A 23,091-nucleotide genomic window follows, 5' to 3' on the forward strand; every position below is an offset into this window, starting at 1 on the left:
GCACAGAGCTGGCGCCCACTGTTCTGAGAGTGAGCCTGAGAAACTCACTGGTTCCCCCAGGAAGAGGACCGCACTGCTCAGTGTGTGGCGCACATACCCCAGCCCACTCCCACCCCTAAAGACAAGTCTGGCAGCGATGGGAAGGCCGGGAAATAGTTTGACAGACAGCGGGTGGCTGGAATCCTTCCCGTAGTGGAGATAAGATCGGTCTGGGGGTTGTTTAAAGAGAGAAAATGGGGTGTCTACCTAAGACGTTTGTACCTATTGTGTGTGATCTATTGGCAGGAGCCAGGGAAGTCGTTCTGGGTAAACACTGCTAAATGTAGTAGTCATACCTCACAGAGCACGTATGTGAGCTAGCTACTGAAAATAAAACAACAACAACAACAGAACCCCCAAAACAAAAAGCAAACATCCTAGCATATCTTCACAAGCTGCTTATCCAAGGCCCCAGCTGTATTTTCTTGGAAACACAGCCATCTTTGTCAACAGAATCTCAAGCACCCATTCACCAGCAGAGGTCAGGGTCGGAAGGTAGAAAAGTACCATCATCTCTGGCTCTTTATTAAAGGACACGTGACTCCTCCAGGAGGCTTTAATCAGGTCTTTTATTTCATGTTTTGAGATAGGGTCACAGCCCAGGCTGGCCCTGAGCTTGCTCTACACCGCAGAGGAGCTTTTATTTCTACATCGTGTGCAAGTCTATGGAGGTCAGAGGACAACTTCGACTAGGTGGGTCCTGGGAATTAAACTCCGGTCATGTGACCTTACCTTGACCTTGAATTTCTGTCCCTCTTGATGGGATTAGGCGTACTCGACTGTGCCTGTGGTATGTGGTTCTGAGGATTAAATCCGGGTCTCTGGGCATGCCAAGCAAGTACCTTACCAAATGAGCTACGTCCTCAGCTTGGGTTTATTTATTTATTTATTTTTGAGACTGCCTAGCTACGTAGCCTAGGCTGCCCTCAAATTTGCAGTGATCCCTCTGCCTCAGTTTCCCGAATGCTGTGATCACAGGAATACACCACACCCTGCTTTCCCTGCTTGGATAGTTAAGCCTCGATAAACAAATTCCAGAGCCAGTAGATGAACACAGAGACTGAATATTCTTTTTGTTTGTTTTTTGAGACAAGATTTTTCTATGTAACAGCCTGGCTATCCTGGAGCTCTGTGGACAGGCTGGCCTCAAACTCACAGAGATTTACCTGTCTCTGCCTCCTGGGTGCTGGGATTGAAAGTGTGACCCCAGCATGGTATTTAGTTTTAATTGCCAACTTGTCACAATCTAGAATCACTAAGAAGAGAGTTGCAGTGAAGAATTGATGCGGCTGGCCTGTAGGCGTGTCTGTAGATTATTTTAGTTGTGCTAATTGAGGCCAGATGTGCTGCCCACTGAGGGTGGCCCATTCTCTGGGCAGAGGTTCTGAACTGTGCTCTCTGCTCTTGACTGTGGATGTAACAGTTCTCTCCGGTTTCTGCCACTGTCATGTCTCTGCTGTACTGGACTGTAACTTGGAACTATTAACGTAAATAAATCCTGTCCTCCTTAAATTGCTTTTGTCAGGGTATTTTATCATAGCAACAGAAAAGACTAAGGCATTGACCATTGGCCCTGTTCACCTCCTAGGTGACTTCTGTATGGAGCAGTGTGTGCGAGAACTGGTGTGAAAAACCAGGTCTTCCGAGTGGACTGAGTCAGAGATGTCTAAGAGATCAGTAGCCATTCTGGAGCAGGTGTGAGCATTGGTGACTGCGTGTTTTAGACCCAGATGGGAAACGTCAGCATAGCAGGCAGGGTCTTGGGTTGACTTCTGTAGTTCTGGGGACTGGTTGGACCAGGGCCTGGGCAGTAGAATGTACCTCAAAGTTTTTTGATCATTGGGGTGGAAACGTCTTTCTAGGTGTTGTCGTGCTTGCCTGTAACACCGGCATTTATGGAGACTGAGGCAGGGGAATCCTTGACACACCCAGCTTGGTCCCAGGGACAGTCTTGACTGGGCAGCAAAGGAATGAAGAAAAGACAGGCAGTTAGAAGGACACAAATATCTGGGAATGGTCTGAACTGTGCTCTGTGATAGGAAACCTCTGTATCCCAGCTCAGCGTGTTTATTATATAGAATTGGACAGAGTCGAGGTCATTGCATATGTCTGGATAAGGAATCAGGTTATCACACACAGATAAACAAGGGAGTAGCATTATGTATTATATACCGTTGAACAGGGAGACAGGCTTAACTAAACTCAGTTGCAGCGATCTCTGTAGGGGAGCGGTGTGGGCTGTAAACATCAGTTAGACAACTATGGTAGACATTTTCTACACACACCATCAACATCCACACGTGGACCAGAAGGGAAGGAAGGCTTTGCTCTTTTCCCATGAGGCTGGGGTCCTGGACGTAGCTAGCTCCTTTCAATAGCATACATTCACTCAGGAGGACCTATTCAGGGCTTCCTCAGCTCCCCACAGATCATGAATTTGAGGTCAGCCTGGGCTGACAAAAGGCTACAGAACTGGAGAATGCAAGGTGACAGCCAGGCCCAGAAGGGACAGTTCTCACAGCTTAGGACCGCACAGCGGACTAAAGAAAGCTTTGTGTGTGTGGGGGAGGGGTGTTTGTTTTTGTCAGTTTTTTGGTAAATTTGAAGTTGAGAGAAGTTTTGCCCATGGACGTGGGAGGCAGGCAGGCATAGAAATGATTTTGTGCACGTGTGCGCGTGTGAGTGTGTATGTGTGTGTGTGTGTGTGTTTGTGTATCAGTGCAAGACAATAGACAATTTAAATCTCAGCAACGGTGTAGTGAATTATTGGAGTTTATTGGTACAATGGAAATTTAGATAACAGAAAAAACTGAGCTCGGGCTGAGGACATAGATCAGTTGATAGACCGTTTACCTGGAACACACAAGGTCATGGTTTCAATGCCCAGGACTGTCACATACATAGGCAGACTATCATATGCATTAAAAACCCTTAAAGTGGGGCTGGGGATTTAGCTCAGTGGTAGAGCGCTTGCCTAGGAAGCACAAGGCCCTGGGTTCGGTCCCCAGCTCCGAAAAAAAAAAAGAACAAAAAAAAAAAAAAAAAAACCCTTAAAGTATGAGCCATGTTTTGTTTCCTAGAAATGACACATTAAAGAGAGTGAAGGACAGGGTGGGGTTGTAGCTCGGTTCCTAGAGAGCTTCCTTGGCAGGCACAAAGCCCTAGGTTGCACCCGGCAGCACATAAACTAGGCGTGGGGTCAACTCCTATAATCTCAACACTTGAGACGTAGAGGCAAGAGGATCAGAAGTTGAGTTTGAGGCCAGCCTGGGCTTCATGAGTCCTTAGTAGGGTGGGATGGGTGGGAGAGCCAGCCCCATAAACACAAGGCAGTTACTGTTCATTCCTGCCAGCGTCACTGTCATACCGTATTGGCTGAGCAAGTCACAGGGCCGGGTGTCGATCTGCATGACTGGGAGAGACTCTGTAAAGTCTCATACACAGATTGGGGAAGAGTGAAGAACTGGGGCTGTGACAGAGACCCGCTGTCTCACTGTCTTTGTGGCTCTTTCTGGGCTGGCACAGCCTGCCTTTGGTTGTCATCTTTGGGTGGATACAAAGGACACAGTGAGGGACAGGCCGAGCCTCTGTTCTGAGAGACCCACTCCATCTGGGAGGCCAGGACACGTGCAGGCAAAATAAGCAGAAAGAGACTCCGCCTACCCGCTGGAGGAGAGGTGAGATCTGCTGATTAGTTCTGGGAAGGAGATGGGTATGACCTTGCTGAAGTCAAAAGAGACTAGGAACAGGGTCCTGGTCCCCATCTCCCCTCATACTATGTCCCTCCTTCTTTCCTGGCCGTCTGGACTCTGCCCTTGCAAGCCTGGCCACGCATTGTCTTCGTTCCTTGCAAAGCGCCTTTCTCCTGCGCACTCAACTCCCTGAAGCGGTTACCTTTCTGACCGACTCCATGAAAAGCAAGTTTGGGGAGTAAGGGTTTATGTTCAGCTCCTAGTCCAAGGGATGCAGTCCAGCAAGGCAGGGGAGGCTTGGTGGCAGGCAGCTGGTCACATGACATCCTCAGTCCAAACCCCAGCCATGGAATGGTGCTGCTGCCCACTCAGGGTCAGTCTTCCTCCCTTAACCCAGTCTAGAAATCCCTTAGACATGCCCCATTTTTTAAAAAAGATTTATTATTAAATTGGGTGAGAGACTTCAGTTTGATTCCTAACACACATGGTGGAAGGAGAACTCCCAGGCTGACTTCCTCAGCCTCCTGAGTTTGGGGGTTATAGGAATCAGCCGTCAGGCTTGGCTGAAATATTTCTCTTTAAAAAAGTGTCTTTAAGTTTTAGACATGCAACACGATTCAGCTTTTTAAAAGAAAGGCTGACCTAAATGGATTAAAAATAAGTAAATAACCAAGTATCCAACTTGAGTGTTCAGGAACCAGAGGGAACATATTTCTGTTTGAGGCTAGCCTGATCTACATAGGCTTTATATGAGGAGGGTTGGGGAGAGAGGAAGGAAAACGGGGCTATGGAGAGGGCTCAGTGGATTAAAGTGTATACTTGCTATACAGTCCTGACAATCTGCGTTCACTCTTTAGAGCTCACAGGGGAAGGAAAAAAACTATTGCTACAGGTCCGCCTCTGAGCTCCATATTCACTGTGGCCCATGTCCCGTCCCCCCCTTACCTCCCCCTCATTATAAACACACTGAAAAGAAGGAAGAGAAAGAAGAAAACAAAGAGAGCTGGGCATGGTTGGTGCTCACCATAGAGGACAGGAGGTGGAAGCCACCTGCAACTATGTAGCAAGTCTGAGACTAGCCTGAGTTACATGAAATCTTAACTCATAAAACCAAAGAGCGGTCAGAGAGATGGCTTGGTACTGACTGTTCTTCCAGAAGACCTAGGTTTGAAAGCACCCATAACACCAGTTCCAAGGAATCCAGTGCCCTCTTCTAGCCTCTGTGGGCACCAGGCACACTCACAGTGTACATGTGGGCCAAACACATCCATACACATAAAATATAATAAAGTTGTAGTGTAAAATACTTTAAATTGTTTTTATTAATAATGCTGTAATATGACAGCAATTATTCCTTATCTAATTTTCTCCAAATAACCACACAGAGACCTTTTATTATTTCAAAGCTTTAGGCCTAAGCTGGGCAGACTCTCAACTCATCTAAGTTAACACAACAGCCACGTGGCTACCACAGTCACATGTGTCCTTTCATGCCTCCTTCTTCCCAGAGTTCCTTTCTCACTCCCAGGAAGTCCCACTTCCCACTTCCTGCCCAGCTAATTGGCCACCCGATTTTTTTTTTATTAAAGCCAATCAAAGAATGCCTTAGGTAAGAACAGAGACCCAACTTCACACAGCATACCCCAACATAAAATGATAATTTATGTAAACATATGAAAGGAAAAGAAAACTCAGCTCCACAGCACAGGTTTGAGAGGTTGTGTTTATTACGCCGAGCCTTTGCACTACGCATCCACCTACAGTCCGTAAACAAATACAGTACATTTGGAAGTAGGAGGCTAGCCCATCAGAAGTGGCAGAGAAACAATTCTGTTCAGACAGTGCAACCTCACCACAGCGCCCTCCTTAGGCCAGCTGTGAAAAACACCAGAAGGCAGGCTTAGGCCCCAGGGGTGGATCTCCAGAGATTCATCAGAAACTGCCGTGGAGAGGAGCAAGGCAAGAGCTTACTTAGTTACATTCACAGGTGAAGCTTCTAATCCAAGTGTCCCTAGCGCCACAAGAAACAGCAATCAGCAGGTGGTTACAGAATTAGGTAACTCAGAGTAAAGCCTCTGGCCATCCGAGCAAATGAGGAATTTGCCTGTTTTCATCATGGGTGGACTATGATAAGAACATCAGCTGACTTCAGGGGGGCATCAGTCAGGAAGGGTCGTTTCATGAGGGAAAGGAAGGACCGGGAAGTACAAGGCCAGAGAGGTGAGTTAAATGAGGACACAAAACACAAACCTTAACAATTCTTCACTGTGCTACTTTGTAGACACCACGGGGTTGCTCACAGCCCTTTGGATATCTTAAAAAGCAACTCTTCGTTACATAGGTACAGAGTTTTAAAAAAAAGACTTACTAGGAGACAAGAAAAAAATTGATTGACAACATCATTATGAAAACTGAAATATTCAGCCTGCTGTGCGTTTCAGGTATGGGACTTTACAATGCTCCAAAAGTCTTCTTGGATAGTTTTAAAAATTCCCATAAAAATTTATTTTACAATCATTTTCGGTTATATAGGGGATGCGGAGTAGGGTGGGGGATACCAAACCCAGGATGAGGGAGAGGAAGTAGAAACTCTCATACGTGCAGGACATCGGCATCCGTACGCTCTTCCCACCCCCATGGGATGCCTGGTTTTTAAATAAAGATAAAATCATTTGTGTCCTAATCCCAGCATCCAAAGCACTCACTCCATACAGTGTGCGTTTCAGTGAGGTTCACATTGACTTGTCTGTGCCCGACCCTGCCTCCTGGAAGCTTCCTCAGGGAGTCAGAAAGGTCAAAAACTGCAAAACCCAGGGCACTCAGGAGACAGAGGCAAGAAGGTGACAAGTTCAAGACTAGCCCAGGCTACATAGAACAAACCCTCACAGGAAGTTAGTCATCCTGATTTCCTCTAGAGAGTGAGGGTCGCCTCACTCTATAGCAGTATTCTCTAGAAATGTTGGTTCATGTTCTAGTAAAAATAATAATAATAATAATCTCTCATAGTCTAATGTGTTTGGGATTTATTAGCTTAGCAGGTGCCCAGCATCCAGGCTCCCCCCTCTAGTGTGTGAGAGGCAGGCAACTGTAATGGCCAAACTCACCTGGCCATTCCAGGGTCCACTTGGCGTAGCCAGGAGACTACAGGACACTTGTATTTATAGAACATTGTTCGGCAAAGGCTGTAAATTCTCAAATGCAGTGGCTCTCAAAATGTAGTGACCATCAGAAATGCACGAAAGGCATATTGAAACACAGGGGCCATTCTTGAGGCCCGGGAACCCTCTTTCTTAAGAGTGCAATGACTCGGCCAATTGGGGACATCACTCAGTGGTGACCTTCCGGCTCTCTGCCACACAAACCCCCAAGTCGGGAAGCCCTCCTGCGGCCTCAGGAAAGGCTGCACATAGATACCATTCCTATAAACTGCCGGGTCGGAGAGGCCCAGTGACATCCTAGCAGGTCCTGTCCTGGAGGGATGGAGGAATGTCCTTGGACAATCAGGTACAGCAATGGCTTCTTACATGAGAAGTGACAGTGGCACCCTTCACGGTGCCACGAGCCCGGAGAGACAATGTTGCAGAAGTCAAGCCACATCTAACAAAGAGCATGATAGTTTCCCCAGGAGGAAATGCCAGCCACTGCAGGGGTGCCTCCTTCCTCTGCTGCTGGTCCTGTATAAAAACCCATTCTAGCAGCGAATGAAGAGGAGGCAAGAAATGTGGTGTCGTATCAAGAAGAGAAGTGTATGTGGAGGATCTGATTAAAACACCTGATTGTTAAGCTATCAAACCACAATCCAGGAGCTCGTGCTGCTGGCTCTGAGATGCTGTTTAAAAGTAAAGTGTGGAGGTCGTCAAGCACACATACCCGCATACAGCAGGATAACTGTTTTCAGAGGGAAAAACCAAACAGTTCTTCCCTTCACTTGCATACAAGTCATGGCCATAAAATCTAGCTGAGTTAGTTCTAATCTCACAAGCTGCCCTGGAGGGAAAATTTAAAATGTGATCATTAAAATAGACACCTGATTTGGATTCAGAGAAACACTCACAGAATGAGAAAAGGTGCACACTGGTGTGCGCGCGCGCATACACACACACACACACACACACACACACACACACACACACACACACACACTCATTCACTCATGTGCGTGTGCCTCTGTAGCTGTGCCTCTCCTCGCACAGAGACAAAGCTGTGACAATTTGTATGTGTTCAGATCAGAGTACAGTTCAGCAGGATCTCACTGCCACACCCTGGTTTTCTGGGTGGTCCTCAATGGGCAAGGCAGAGCCCTTCCCACAGGGCTGCCTGACTTCCTTCAGATGTGCTCCGGGTGGCTCTGCAGGCAGGACAGCATCTGGGTGACAGGTCTGCCTTCATAGCAGATCTGATACACGGCAGTGAAGAGGGGAAACCTAGGAGCGGGAAGTGGGAAGGACATGTTAGGCTGTGTATCTTGCTTCTTGGAGTAGGAACGTGTGTGTGTGTGTGTGTGTGTGTGTGTGTGTGTGTGTGTGTGTGTGTGTGTATGCATGTGTGTTGTAACAGGCCCACAGACAATGCACAAGCAATGCCATGACTGAAGTATCATTCAGGTCTTATAACCCAGGATATAGGCAGCCTAACTTGACAAAACAAGAAGACCCAATCTTTCAAAGTCCATAGTTCTGGCAAAGTTCCCAAATGTACAGACTTTGCTTTTTTTGGCTCCTGTAATCGTACTTCTGGGTAATTTTTCTTGCTAACGGAGGTGTGCCAACCTAGGATCTTTTGTGCTTAAAAGATCGATCACCCTGAGAAAGGTTCAGGGCTGCACTGGGATCTGGAACTCCCAATGTAGTCACCAGCCGATGAGCTACCAATGCTTCAAATGCTGGCAGTGGGTTCCTGATCCCCCTGCCTCAGGCTGCTGGGTGCTAAGGTTTCAGGCATGTGTCACCAAGCCCAGAACACTCCCCCTGCCCTTTAACTTACACATGGTCTTACTCTTTAGCCAAGGCTGACTTTGAACTCTCTGTAGCCTAACCTAACCTCGAACTTGTATCAGTCTTCCTGTCTTGGTTTCCCTAATGCTGGAGTTTAAGGCATGAACCACACCAGGCCCACACTTACATCTCTTCACAAAAAACCAAAAGTAGCTGGGTGTAGTGGCACACAGTTCAAATCCTGGCGGTTGGGAGGCAGAAGCAGTCAAATTTCTCTGTGAGTTCAAGGCCACCCTGGTCTGTGTAGTGAGTGCCAGGCCAACCAGGGTTATGGTGAGGCCCCTTTTCACACTTTTTTTTTTCTTTCTTTTTTTCGGAGCTGGGGACCGAACCCAGGGCCTTGTGCTTGCTAGGCAAGCGCTCTGCCACTGAGCTAAATCCCCAACCCCTCAACTAAAATTTCATATTCCATAGCATGCCTAATCCACAGAGTCAAGCTCTTCTCAACGGAGTTGAGATCCGTTTTGTGTGACAGATACTTCCCACCAGAGATGCCCACACATCACTCAGAAGTCTCAACAGATCTGTCGCATGCTAAGTACCCTGGCTGAGCAGCTCCCTCATCCGCCCGCTGCGACTGTCTGAGGACCGGCATTCCAGGCAACAGGGGACTCACTTGTCCAGCAGCCCCTTCTGCTTGAGGATGCGGTACACCTCCGCAGAGGTCTGAGGTCCCTGGAGCTTCTGTCCGTTCAGCAGCTCCTTCTCCAGCTCTTCGATGGTCTGAGAAGAAAGGATAAATACAGCATCCCCCTGAGAGTTGTTCCTACTGAGAGAGGGAGAGGAGAGCTGAGATGTCTTGTCTGCATGCAAGGAAAGGGTAAGGACATTTCGAGAGGAAAATGGAACCGTGACATTTACGGGCAAGTGTCACATTAAATAAAGTCACCCGGGCTCAGAAAGACAAGGAGTGTGTGAACTCTCAAGTGAGGCTCTTACCTCCTATGTGTGCCTGTGCCTGTGTGTGCGCGTTGTGTGTGCTCACGCACTCGTATGTATGTGTGCACATGCATGAGCGGGTGCATGCGTGTTCATGTCCATGCACATGTGGTATGCATGCATGGAGAGAAAGGTCAGAGGTTGATGACGTGTGTCTTCTTAGTTACTGCCTCCCTAAACCCAAAGCTCACCAACTTAGCTGGTCTCGCTGACCATCTCCCCAGCCTCCTAGCGCCTAGTCTTCGTATTGGCATATTTATGCTGGAGTGGTTGGGGAGAGGCCAGAAGGGGTTCCCACCCTCCCAGAAGGGACAAAAGAGGGAGAAGGCGGGGCTGGGGATTTAGCTCAGTGGTAGAGCGCTTACCTAGGAAGCGCAAGGCCCTGGGTTCGGTCCCCAGCTCCGAAAAAAAGAACCAAAAAAAAAAAAAAAAAAAAAGAGGGAGAAGGCATGTGATATAGGGATGGAAGGACAGAAGGCGGAACCGGAGATGGGGTGGGAGGGGGAAGACAAGGGGAGGAGTAATCTAAATTAAGTGTTATGAAAATGCTATTGGAGGCCTGTCACTTTGTATGCTAACCTTAAAAAAAATTAAAGAAAAAGAAAAGGGTGTTACAGATCAGGTAAGCATAGTCAAGACAGAACGGGTGGGTGTTGATGTTATGGGGAATCTCCATGGGCACCGGCCATTTCCCTGTCTGGGGTCTCAGACGAAGAGGGTCCCAGTATCAAGCAGAGCAGGTTGGGGCTCGGGGTACCTTCCCGGTCCTGGCGAAGGCTTCTGCCACCTTGCGGTTCCGCCCTCCGTAGCAGGTGGTGATGAGGTCGGCCACCCCGCAGCTCTCCAAGAAGGTGGCCGTGGACACCTGGCCCTTACAGAAGATCTTGGCGAAAGCGATCATTTCCATGAGGCCCAGGCGGATGACGGCTGCCTTGGTGTTGTCCCCACAGCAGAGGCCATCGCAGAAGCCGGCTCCCACAGCAACAATGTTCTGCAGAGAATACAGGGCAGGAGTTGACACAGGAGCACATGCAGCCCTGAAAGGATTTGGAGCAATATGGGAGGTGGGCACGGGTGTATGGAGCGTCAGCCCGAGAGTCAGGTCAGCTGACAGCAGCCCTTGGGTGCATTCTCTCTGGGCAAACTAGTTTGCCCTCAAATGTTTTTTTTGAAAGATTTATTGTATATAAGTACACTGTGCTGTCTTCAGACACACCAGAAGAGGGATGGGAAATGTAATCTGATGATCCCATTACAGATGGTTGTGAGTCACCATGGAGTTGCTGGGATTTGAACTCAGGACCTCTTGAAGAGCAGTCAGTGCTCTTAACCACTGAGTCGTCTCTGCAGCCCACTAGTTTGCCTGTTTGTTTGTTTGTTTTAAATCAAAACTGAGTGCTAGTCTGGGATTGCAGCAACTCTGAGGCCAGTGTGGTCTACACAGTGAATTCCAGTTCTGTCAGAGCTACAAACCCTGTCCCAAACAAGCACCAGCCCCACCCTGTCCACCCCCACCCTGCAAGCACCATACTCGCTTTGCAAACAAATCTGAGTTTGATCCTCAGAACTAATGATTTTACAAAAGCCCTCAAACTGAGATTCACCCCAGTGCAAAGTGACTGGAAGGAGGGTAAATCAGAATACTGCAGCAGGTAAGAGATCATGGTGAGCCTCTGGTTGGTGTCTGTTGTGGCGTGGGCAGTTCTCTCCGGTATGCTCTAGGAGCTGGCTTGCAGGGTCACAAGGTAAGCATGCATGCAACTACAGTCCCAGCCATTTCTCTCCTTTAAATATCTCCACATGAATATTCCTGGGGCAGCTGCTCTGTATATTCCATTGCATCAACTCTCCTAGGCACTGGCAAACCAGATACGGAGCTCCCTTTCCACAGGGGATAAGCTGGGATAGAGGATATCACCCTAAGGCCTGTGTTTGTCAGCCACATTCTATAGGACCCGGTCCACACCAGCTACTGATGGCAGATGACTCGATTATCATAGGCTGAATGACCGAGACAGTCTTTGTGGGCCTGTATCTGGTCCTCGTGGAAAATGCTTGTCAGTTATAAAAGGAACAATAAAATGCGTGCAAATGACAATCCCCTTCTTTCTGGAGGTCCAACAGCCTCCGTCTGATTCTTCTGGAGGCTACCTCTTAGTGGACTTGACCTCAAGTGATGCTGTGTGAACAGTGGGCTCACCAATGACAAGGGGTGTAGAATACATTTAATTGAGGTCTGAGATGGCTCAGTGGTTAAGAGCACTGACTGCTCTTCCAGAGGTTCTGAGTTCAAATTCCAGCAACCACATGCTGGCTCACTACCATTTATAATAAGATCTGATGCCCTCTTCTGGTATGTCTGAAGATAGCAGCGACCGTGTACTTATATATAATAAATAAATAAGTAAATAAATAAATCTTAAAAAAAAAACATTTAATCTCAATCCTCCTTAGTCTCTTCTGTTCCAAGACAAAAAACTTACAACTCTTATTTTTATAAAAGTCTTATTGAACACTAGGGCTGAGCAGGTATCTACCCTCTGTGCTATTGAAATCAATAACCCCATCAACAACCCCATTTTAGACTTTGCCATGTCCCATCTGGGCAGCTCTTAACTCCAACTGGCCATCCCTCATGGCCGTGTTTTCATGACTCACCTACCCCCATGGCAGCTTCTTCCTGGGCACCTTTCTCTCTCCTCATGGCTCTCCTGGGAACCCCAAGCCCCACCCATGCCTCTCCTTCTCAGCTATTGGCTACCAGCATCTCTATTTGGCCAATAGTTTTAGATTAAGGAGCAAGGTCACACTGTACTTGCAGAGTCTCTTGTCCCTGGGAGGAACCAGGCCTTGGGGGCCAGCATTTAGCATTAAAAACCACATAGCCGGGGTTGGGGATTTAGCTCAGTGGTAGAGCGCTTGCCTAGGAAGCACAAGGCCCTGGGTTCAGTCCCCAGCTCCGGAAACAAAACAAAACAAAACAAAACAAAACAAAACACAACACATAGCCAAGACCAAACCTCAACAAAGGTGCTCTTTCCTGCTTGCAGGTCAGGCCCTGTATCAGGGAACTGGCTAAAGAGTCTAGTAAGTCCAAGGTTAGACCCAGGCTCAGGGCACTAAGCTGGGACATCCTGATGTTTCATATCTGTCCCATCTGATGCAGTGGTCACTAAGCCTTCCTTTGCAAAGCTGGATGAGCAGGCCAGTGGTTCTTTTGAAGTCATGTCAATGAACGGAGTCTTACAGGGGATTCTCAGCTGAATGATTGGAATTCTGAACCTCTCTGCTGTCTCTTGGATGACAACATGGTGATCCAATCCTAGGAATTATCCATGACTGAAGAGAACAGGCTCTTTCCTGCTGCATGGATTCCCAAGATGAAGTGGGGGTCACACCAGATCCTCTGTGGTCATGACTCTGAGGCCTGGGCTTACCCTTCTCCCCTGGCTGAGAGAAGGAAGAAGGAAACTCACCCCTGAGGCTGCACCCAGGACACGATGTGTGTGTGGCCCATGGGTCACTGATCCAATGCCTAGGATGCTTGCCTTCCTTCCTCTCAGGTTTGAGAGGCTTCCTCACACCCCTGCCATTCTGTGTCACGGGGACAGGCCTCCATGGCTTCTCAGGGACAGAGGGAGTCAAAGGGCAGGTGGACAACGCCAACCTGAGCTCAGTGCTACAGTGCCTGCCTAGCAGCTGCAAGGTCCTGTTGCAAAAACTAAAAAATCAATTTGCACCTCACAGAGTCTCACACGTCTCTTTATCCCGCACAGCGAAGGATAAAGGAAGCTTGCCAGGAGATACACCATACCTGCAGGCCCAGTGAGCAAAAGACACAAGAGAGCTCCCTCAGAGTCCAGGCAAGGGCTTTCTCACGGTAAGAGCTGCTCAACCAAAAAGATTTGGCAGGAGATTTCTGGCAACTGGCTAAGCCAGGCAGCATGAGCAGGCCCAGCTCTTCAGCTGCACACTTGGAAAAAAGGCAAACATGAAACAGGCTAGTGGGGAACAGAGCTGTGATTCCTCTCCAGCAAGACTCTGGGGTCTGGACTACCTCGAAGCTTCCAGGGGTTACTAACTTCCCCACCAGAGGGCTTGGGTAGGCTAGCTCTCTTCTAATAGGACCCAAGGCTAAAAATAAAAACAGTCAGCCAGGTAGAGCACGGTCGCTCAGTCATTATCCACCAGTTCAAGCAAATCTGCTGTAAACCGGCCACAGCTAAAAATGCTATGGTTTTTGGAAGACAGGTGTGTTAAACCCTTCCCCAGGTCCCAGCAGGGCCCAGAAGTAGCCCTCCACCCAGAGGGACAATGTCTTCAATGGTGCTTTGAGTCAGGTGGACAGGACTCTTCTACTCTCACCCTCCCACAAAAACAGAAAACTGGGGATGGGATGGGTCCCACTGACTGAGTCTGAGCCTTAGCCCTTCTGCCAGAGGGAAGGGTGAACACCAGGAGGAGGGGCACCCACCCAGGACGGAGAGGCAGAAGTGGGTCAGAGAAAGGACACCGAGGTCACTCATTCTGGATTCCTATCTCTTTATTTGTGGGATGGGATACCATGGCCAGACTAAGTGAAAAGTCCCCGATTCTCAGTTTTTGAAATCCCCAGTCCTGACTCAGGCTCAAGGAATGACGGATAGTCCCAGGGAAGGACAACGAGGAGCCTTCCATAGCCCCTCTGCCTCCACCCGCCTCTCTCTCACACTTTCTGTCCTAAAGGCACAAATCGGGGTTGGGGATTTAGCTCAGTGGTAGAGCACTTGCCTAGCAAGCACAAGGCCCTGGGTTCGGTCCCCAGCTCCGGAAAAAAAAGAAAAAAAAAAAAAAGGCACAAATCTAACCACAGGCGGCCCGCCCTGCCAGGAGCAGGAGCACAGCAGCCACCAGCTCCCAGTAACAGAAGCTTTCTGGAACCATCCACCTAGAATCCTCTCACCCAGCACTTTCCATTCTGAGTGGGACTTCACACCATCTCCCCACTTGGTAACCCAAAATATCCAGTCGCTTAATAAAACGGCTGTGTGCAGCTTATGGCTAACGCTGAGCAATCAGGCGTCTGCGACGCCCCCTGCTGCTGAGTGGCCATTACTTAATAGACGACGATTAGGGGCTGGAGAGATGGCTCAGCAGTTAAGAGCACCCGACTACTCTTCCAGAGGTTCTGAGTTCAAGTCCCAGCAACCACATGGTGGCTCACAACCATCTGTAAAGAAATCCGATGCCCTCTTCTGGTGTATCTGAAGACAGCTACAGTGTACTTATATATAATAAATGAATAAATCTTAAAAAAAAAAAAATAGACGACGATTAAAGGCCATAAAAAAACAAAACAAAACAAAACAAAAAACAAAACTCACCCAAAGTAACACCAAAGCCTTGTTGGCTGTGGGAAGAGGCCTGCCAGCACAGAGCTGGAAGAGGGTCCCCCCAACACAGAGATGCAGACACGAGCCACCTGGCAGCCCAAGCCTTTAGCTGGCTCGAAGTCTTTAAATGTGCAGTGAATTCTGTGACCACACAGTGTTAAACCAAAAAGCCAGTTTTAAATTTTGATGATGTAGACTTCCTGAGGAAGAGGGGGGTAGGTGCTCCCTTTCCTGTCCGTGCTCCCACAGCGAGTCTCACTGGAAACGGGAGGTTGGATGTCAGCTGCCTGGCTCCCTTCCCAGCCGCTCCAACTCCAGAAGCAGTTTTGGATTACACAGGGAATTCACACTGAGAAGTGGCAGGGAGAGGGAGACTGGTTCCTAACACGCTGCTGTGTAGCAAGGGTGACCTTGAACTTCTGATCCTCCTGCCTCCACCTGTCCGGGGCTGAACTACAGGCCCGCTGCATCCTGTCTTGCTTATGTGGTGCTGGGGTTTGAACCCAGGACTTCCCGCATGCTGAGCAAGCATTTTAATTACCATGAGAGCTACACCAGCGCCACCCCCTCCTCCTTTTAAAAAATCGCCTTTTTCAGAGCCAGGTGTGGTGGCACACAACTTTAGTCCCAGGACTCTGGAGGCAGAGCTCCGTGAGGCCAGCCTGGTCTACATGTGGTGTTCTGGGACAGCCAGGGCTACTCTGAGAAACCTTGCCTCAAAAAAACAAACAAACAAAAAAAAAAAAAAACCAAAAAAAAACCAGGAAGACACGACAATCACGTATGTGCTGTGTATGTATTTAGTGCGTATTCATACTTCAGGATGAGTGTGGAGGTCTGAGGGTAACTAAGAGTTCTCCCACCACATGGGTCACAAGCACCGAATTGAGGTCGACAGACTCGGAGGGAGGTGGCTTTACCGAGAGTCATCTTACGGGCCCGTCCTCCATGTTGCACCCCCCAAATACTCAGGGTCAACCAGTCCTGACTCCTGGGGAGAGAGATCATGGACGTAGCTCCTGTAGACCATTCCTTAGCTCTCTCTCCCCAGGAGAGAGAAACACGTATAGAAACATTTCCCTTGACCCACTCTTAATTAAGAGAGCTGCTCTGGGCAGCGCTTCTCCACGAGACCCCACAGACCAGCCTTGCCAGAAGGGGGTCATTCAGCAGGGGCAGCAACCTCGGACTGACCACCAGGAAGCTCCAGATCGAGAAGCTTCTCCTGGAAACAGGAGTCCATCCTGACAGAAAGTGCTAAACGTGGAGGCAGAACTCAAGATAGAGAAAAAAGCACCTCGGTCAGTCTGGGCTGCATCAAACGCTGAAAGCCACTCTGGGCATTTTTGTTGGGCGCTATTTCAAAATAAAACCTAAAAAGGCCGGGGGTGTGTCTCAGTGGCGAAGGAAGTGCCTGCCTTGGATTTGCGCAGGGCCCTGAACTCAGCAAAGGGAAGGAGGCTGGGGGTGTGGCTCAGTGGGCAGAGCGTTTGCCTGGCAGACATGATGCCTGGGTTTGGTCCCCAGCACCACATAAACCAGACAAGGTGGCACATGCCTGTGCTTAGAGGGTTGAGGCAGGGGGATCAGAATCTCAATGTTATCCACAGCTACACATCGGGTTGGACCCCGGCCAGGGCTACTTGATGTCCTATCTCAACCAATCAACCAACAAACAACACCCCCAAACCAACTGCGCCGTTCTGAGGTAACCCTCAGTAACTTGGATCAGCTTCTCTCCATTGCTGTTTCCTTGTTTCTCTCCTTACCGAATCCCCCATAACCGGACATAGTTCCCCTTGGCAGATGGAGGCTGCCTTCTGCACACTTGGGGATAGAGGCCGATTTATCAAGTAATTAAATTTGTTGCGATTTGTCTCCTGACAATCCCTGGTCACTGGCCAGTTGAAACCGCTTCTTTTCACGGTAGGGGACAAAGATAAACCATTCTTTGAAGAAACCTCATCAGCAGGAGACAACTGTTCCACCGAGAGAGGAAACAGATTCCCACTCAAGAGAACACCGGGGTGAGGAAGTAGACTGGTGAGACCCAGAGAAGCCAAACACAAGGACTGCCAAGCCTTCATCTCCGAGAAGAAGATGTGGGAGCTAGAGGGACAGCCCAGGGTCAGGAGCACTGGCTGCTTTTGCAGATGACCTGAGGTCCATTCCCAGCCTACATGAAGCAGCTTATGACCTGTACTTTAGTTGCAAAGCATCCAATGTCCTCTTCTGGTGTCCCAGGGTACCGTATGCATAGGGTACACAGACAAGCCTGCAGGTACACACTCACACACACAAATAAAAATCAAAAGGGGATTGGAGAGACAGCTCAGTGGTTAAGAGCACTTGTTGCTCTTCCAGAGGACTTGAGCTTGATTCCCAGCACCCTTGTCAGGTGACTGACTCACAACCACCTGAAACTCTAGCTCTGGGGGGATCCAGTGTTGCCCCCTGGCTTCATACTCAGATGGACACAATGAACAAGAACAAAATCTGAAAAATTATTTAAGTTTTCAGAAAACAAACTACAATATGGGGCCAAAGAGATGATGACCGGGTGCTAAGCGGTGGCTACTCTAGCACAGGACCTGGGCTCAGTTCCCGGCACTCACACAACTGTAGCAGTGAGTTTGGGCTACACCACTTTGGCTCTCAATGGATCACACTCATGCACCCAGCCAGGACCCATCACAAATGGAAGACACAGACAGACAGACAGACAGACAGACAGACAGACACACACACACACACACACACACACACACAGAGACAGAGAGAGACACCCCAACTAATTTTAAAATGCCTTGGATACCTCAAAGTCTGGGTACTCCTAAACCTTCCCCTGCTAACTTAGGGCCAATTGGAGAAGTGGCCTGGCCAGCGGCCACTTACCTGAATTCTTACATGGTTCATTGGCTCTCTCTTGCAGCTCCTACATCATCCGTCACCCACAACATTCTCCTCCCCAGTGTCCTAGCCATCACAACTGTAAGGGCCCTGCCCCATCTTCCTTTGCCCAGCCATTGGCCACTGGCATCTTTATTGACCGATAGAAAACCAACTGGAGACAAGGACCTTTAGGGTTTGGACATACGGATTCCCGATTGAATCAAAGCGTTGGAACCAATCTCCGACACAGTTCACAACCACCCGTAACTCCACTTCAAGAAGGCCTGATGCTGTCTTCTGACCTCGCTGGGGAACAGGCATGCGAATGGTGCATACACGCAAGCAAAACATGCACACAAATAAAAATGATCAAAGAGCAACTTAAAAAACCACAATTCACTGATATTTATAAATATAAGAAATGAGAGAAAGAGACCCTACCTAGGAAGAGGCAACCAGTCACCCAAGAACAAGACTTGTTCTTTCTCATGGGAGCCTACGACAAGTGCAGATGGCGGCCCAGTGGGAAAGTACCAGTCACACAAGTCTGGCAACTGAATTTAACCCCAGGACCCAGGTCAAATTGGACACAGCAAGAGAAAGCTATAACCGGGGGAGGGGTGATGAAAAAGAATCCCAGAAGGCTTTGAGGGCTAGCCTGGTGTACCTAAGGGTGAGCGACAAAGAGACTCTGTCTCAAACAAAGTGGAAGTCAAGGGCACACGCTGTAGATGGTCCTCTGACTTCTGCACACACACACACACCTGAGTGGGCGCACACACAGATGAACCAACGCACCAGCCAGTTGAAACAGAGTCCACTCTCCGATATCAGACTGTTCACACTGGTCTAGCCTCAGCACCTCCTCCCCCGGGTGGGATACCTTAAGAGCACCGCAGAGTTCCACGGTGTCTGCATCATCCACCACCGTGATTCTGAAATTGGGCGTCTGCAGCAGCTCTTTGAAGAGAAGGCCGTTCTGCAACACTTTGCTGCCTATAGGAGAGCCAAAAAGAAAAAAAAAAAATTAGCGATGTCCCCTGTGTCACACACACACACACACACACACACACACACACACACACACACACACGCAGAGAAAAGGCACACAGCTATGGAGACAAAACCTCAGCTCTCACCTCTAAGTGAACAAGAGAGTTACAGCTGAGTGACTATGACCTGGAGCACAGGTTCAGGCTGCCCCAAATCCCATGCTCCACCAGGGTAATAGGCTCCCGAGCCTTTTCTAGATCCAGAAGTCAAGAGTCAAAGCGCCTTTGAAATACACCAGTGGGAGCATCAGGGAGTCACAACAGTCGGGAAAGGCTTTGTTACAGGTTCCAGGTGCCACCTCGTGTCGTCCTTAGCTCTTGGCTTGGTAGACACCAGCAGTCTGTTAAGTTGGCTCATTTCAAAAGGTTTTATCTGGTCGTCACAGGATGTTAGAGACAGACACACGGGTGGTTAACACTCGGCTAAAGATAGACCAAGATAATTTGGCTCTGTAACACCCCAACTCTCCAGAGTTCAATCAAGTCAATTGTGGCATCTTTAACACAGGTGTGGTTAGGTTTTTTGTTTTGTTTTGTTTTGTTTTAAGGAAAGCCCACGTAAGGGTGGAAGGAGAGAACCAGCTCCCCAGAGTTGTCCTCTGACCTCAACATGTGGGCTTGGCAAAAACCCCTAGCTCTACACAATAATAATTAGTTAATTTTGAAAAGAAAGAAAATTAAGCCATACATTTTTAATTTATTAAACACGAAAAGGTTTTCTCAAAACAGAACCGCATGTGTTTTACAGTGTGCTGTCCGAAAATGCTGTAGGACAGGTATTTGGTCAAGAGGTCTTGTTTTGGCCATCTCCCCTCCTCTGCAGCAGGCTGGGGTGTGTTTGATGGCCCTTGGCTTTCATACCCCCAGCTACTCTTCTTTTGTGTGTGTCTTGGACACCTTTGATTGAAGCAGCCAGGTATGATGACACGCCTTTAATCCCAGCAGTTTGGAGGCAGAGGTAGGTAGACCTCTACAAATCAGAAGGCCAGACTGATCTATGTAGTGAGACCGTGTCTCAGAAAATGATCCAGATGGGATGGTTTGTGTATGCTTGGCCCAGGTAACGGCACTATTAGGAGGTGTGGCCTTGTTGGAGTAGGTGTGGGCATTAAGGTCCTCACCCTAGCTGCCTGGAAGCCAGTATTCTCTTAGCAGCCTTAGATGAAGATGTAGAATTCTCAGCTCCGCCTGCACCATGCCTGCCTGGATGCTCCCATGCTCCTGCCTTGATGATAATGGACTGAACCTCTGAACTTGTAAGCCAGCCCCAATTAAATGTCCTTTATAATACTTGCCTTGGTCATGGTGTCTGTTCACAGCAGTAAAACCCTAACGAAGACACCAGACCAAAAAAGAAATCAGTTCTGGTGACGGATATGTTGCATGTAATCATGGTATCTGTGGGACAAGAGCCAGGAGCTCCAGGTTAGCCTGGACTACATGGGAAAACGGCTCTCAGAAATACGGAAACACGACAGCAACAAAGGAAGATCAACCAAAGCCAAACCTTACCCATAATGCCTGATGTGAAATCTGCTGTGGCTGTTGGAGTGCAGGTGGCTTTGGTGAACCCCTCCCTGGGTTCTAAACTCAGGACTCTTGAGTCTTTCTAGGTAAATCCTGCCCACAAGCCAACAGCAACTATCAGGACACCAGAAAGCCCCCGAGAACTCCAGCCCCAGGCTCTGCCTGTCTCCAGGTGGGAGGCCAGCTGTTCTCACAACCGCCTGCACAAGCTGCCACCGGGGAGCTCTGAAAACACTAGGAACCAGGCCACAGCCCCGATCTATTAAACCACAGCTCTGGAGTGGAGCAGCAGGGCTAGTTTTTGAGGCTCCCCAGGAGATTTGGAGAGAAGCCAAGTTTGTAGATCTTTGATTTAACCTCCTCCAGCTCCCTCCTGAGAAAGAAACATTTGGCCTTCCCAGGATGGCTTCAAAGTTAAGTAAGAATCAGAAAGAAAACAGTTTTGGTGGGAACAGAGCTTGGGCCCCACAATTACGAAGCCAGCTGACATCTGTTGGCATATGGAGGTGGTCATTGATACCATCCCCCATTCCGTATATTATTTTCCAGATCACCTATACATCAGGAACTATGTTATATATCTAGGTGTGTGGCCTTTGCAGGAATGAATAAATAAATATGGAGTCCTATTTGCTTAAAAGAGCACTACGACTTAACACTGGTTTTGTAAAATCAGGAGCATGAAGGCATCATGTTCACCACAAGGGGGCAGCAGATTCTCGATGGCAGCATTTCCATCTGGTGCTCTATAAATTATGATTTTCCCCTCCAGAGAATTCACACTCGGGGACAAGAGACTTCCGACTTTACAGTTAAACAGCAGCTGGTCCTTAATGTCATCAACCCAGAGACCAGGAGGAGGGGCTGTAGCCCGGTGACGGAGCGCTTAGCATGCCCAAGGCCCCACACCATCAGATAATAAAGTGAGTTAAAGGGATGACTCAGCAGTTGAACGCTTCCTGAGAACCGAGTTCAATTCCCAGAAGCCATGCAGGTGGTTTAAAACCGCCCCTAAGTCCAGCTCCTGGGGTATCCTACACCTCTGGCTTCTAGGGGCAGCTGCATTATGTGCATACAACCCTTCCACGGGTACGTACAGGTAAAATCAATCTGAAAGGCGGAGGCTGGAAGGCAATATTGGGTATTTTCCTCAGTCACACTCTATCTTACCATCTCTACATTTGTTTTCTCTTTTCATAAACGTGTACGGGTGTTGTGTCTATGGGTCTGTATGTGCACCGTGTATGTACCTAGTGCCCATGGAGGCCAGGAGCGGGCACTGGATCCCCCGGAACTGAAGTTACAGGCATTTCTGAGCCTCCATGTAGATGTTGGGAATTAAACCTGGCTCTTCTACAAGAACAAGTGCTAAGCCATCTCTCCAGTCAGTGACCCTCATGGAACCTGAAGCTCGCTGACCGGGTAGGCTAGTTGTCCAGCAAACAAACCCTTGGCATCCTCCGGTTGGCACCTCCTGGCACAGGGATTAGAGGCAACGGATGCCGTGCCAGTTTTTCATGATCCAGGGATCTGAACTCAGGTCCTCAGGCAAACACTTCACCTACTGAACCATCTCCCCGGCGCCCCACGTAGCCAAGGCTGGCCTTGAATTCCTTATCCTCCTGCCTCCATGACGTATTGCAATACCAGGACTACAGGCTGAGTTTACCGTATGTGTAGCAATGAGGCCCTGAGCCCCCAGGCAGAGCCGGGAAGAACCAAGTGGGGGCAGGAACGGCACTCCCTAAGCACCCAACACAGCCAGGGCCCTCTGTGGCCTCACCAATGGTGGTCTCGCAGAACTTCTCCGCAGCGACCTCGCTGGCGATGTTGGCCCCCATCAGCACACTGATGTCAATCCCCATCTTCTCCCGGATGATGTCGGAGATGAGCTTCAGCCCGTCCGGGCCCTCATCTATACCCTAGAAGGATTCGCACCAGTCAGGGGACTTGCAAATCGAACAGGCAAGAGACAGTTGTTCTGTAAGAAATCTTAGCTGAACGTGGTGGCTCACAACCCGTGATCCCGCCAGACCTGTAATCCAGGAGGACTGCGTGGAGTCTAAGGCCAGCCTCAGCCACATAGAAAGCTGGAAATCAGCCTGGGCTACAGAGTGAGACTCTGTCTCTATCAGGCACTGACAGGATAGAATCATGTGGGGGGCACAGAGGTGCTTGTGCTCAGAGATAAGCACTAGGGGATCAGGAATATTAAACGCACAGGGATGTCTCAAAGTGAGACATAGAACCTGTTTTCTCTCGAGAGGGCCGGGAACAGATATGGTTAATAGCCTGGTGACCTTTGCATCCACCAGGTGACACCAGATCCTCACCCAAACCCTTATCGTGAGCAAGTTTTTCCCAATCTATAGAATCCATCTTTATGGAAGATGTCTCATGTGCTTTACAAAGTTGACAGTCAAGTCTTGTCACTGAGTCCCGTTGAACCAGTCTGCCTCTTTATCTCTCGACATTCGGCTGGCCGAGGCGTTTGGAGAGACCCCCCCACCCCCCCACAAAGACTGCTAAGGTTACTTTGCAGAATGGCAGCGCTGGCCCAGAAGGCTCCAAGAGCGCACAGGTC

At 49.0% G+C, this 23,091-nt stretch overlaps 1 protein-coding gene across 1 annotated transcript in view; it reads right to left on the reverse strand.

The window, feature by feature from the left end:
• Positions 1-8,058: 8,058 nt before the first annotated feature.
• The window catches only part of Gpd1l1 (glycerol-3-phosphate dehydrogenase 1 like 1), a 29,667-nt gene continuing 14,634 nt past the window's right edge, over positions 8,059-23,091 (reverse strand). The window contains exons 4-8 of the mRNA NM_001191885.1: positions 22,291-22,429; positions 18,812-18,924; positions 10,422-10,655; positions 9,342-9,448; positions 8,059-8,155 (exon numbers count right to left, since the gene is read on the reverse strand). Of these exons, the coding sequence (NP_001178814.1) occupies positions 8,059-8,155; positions 9,342-9,448; positions 10,422-10,655; positions 18,812-18,924; positions 22,291-22,429 (690 nt within the window). The remainder of the gene's footprint in view (positions 8,156-9,341; positions 9,449-10,421; positions 10,656-18,811; positions 18,925-22,290; positions 22,430-23,091) is intronic.

Source organism: Rattus norvegicus, chromosome 8, assembly GCF_036323735.1.
Source record: "Rattus norvegicus strain BN/NHsdMcwi chromosome 8, GRCr8, whole genome shotgun sequence".
In the NCBI taxonomy this organism is placed as follows: Eukaryota; Metazoa; Chordata; class Mammalia; order Rodentia; family Muridae; genus Rattus; species Rattus norvegicus.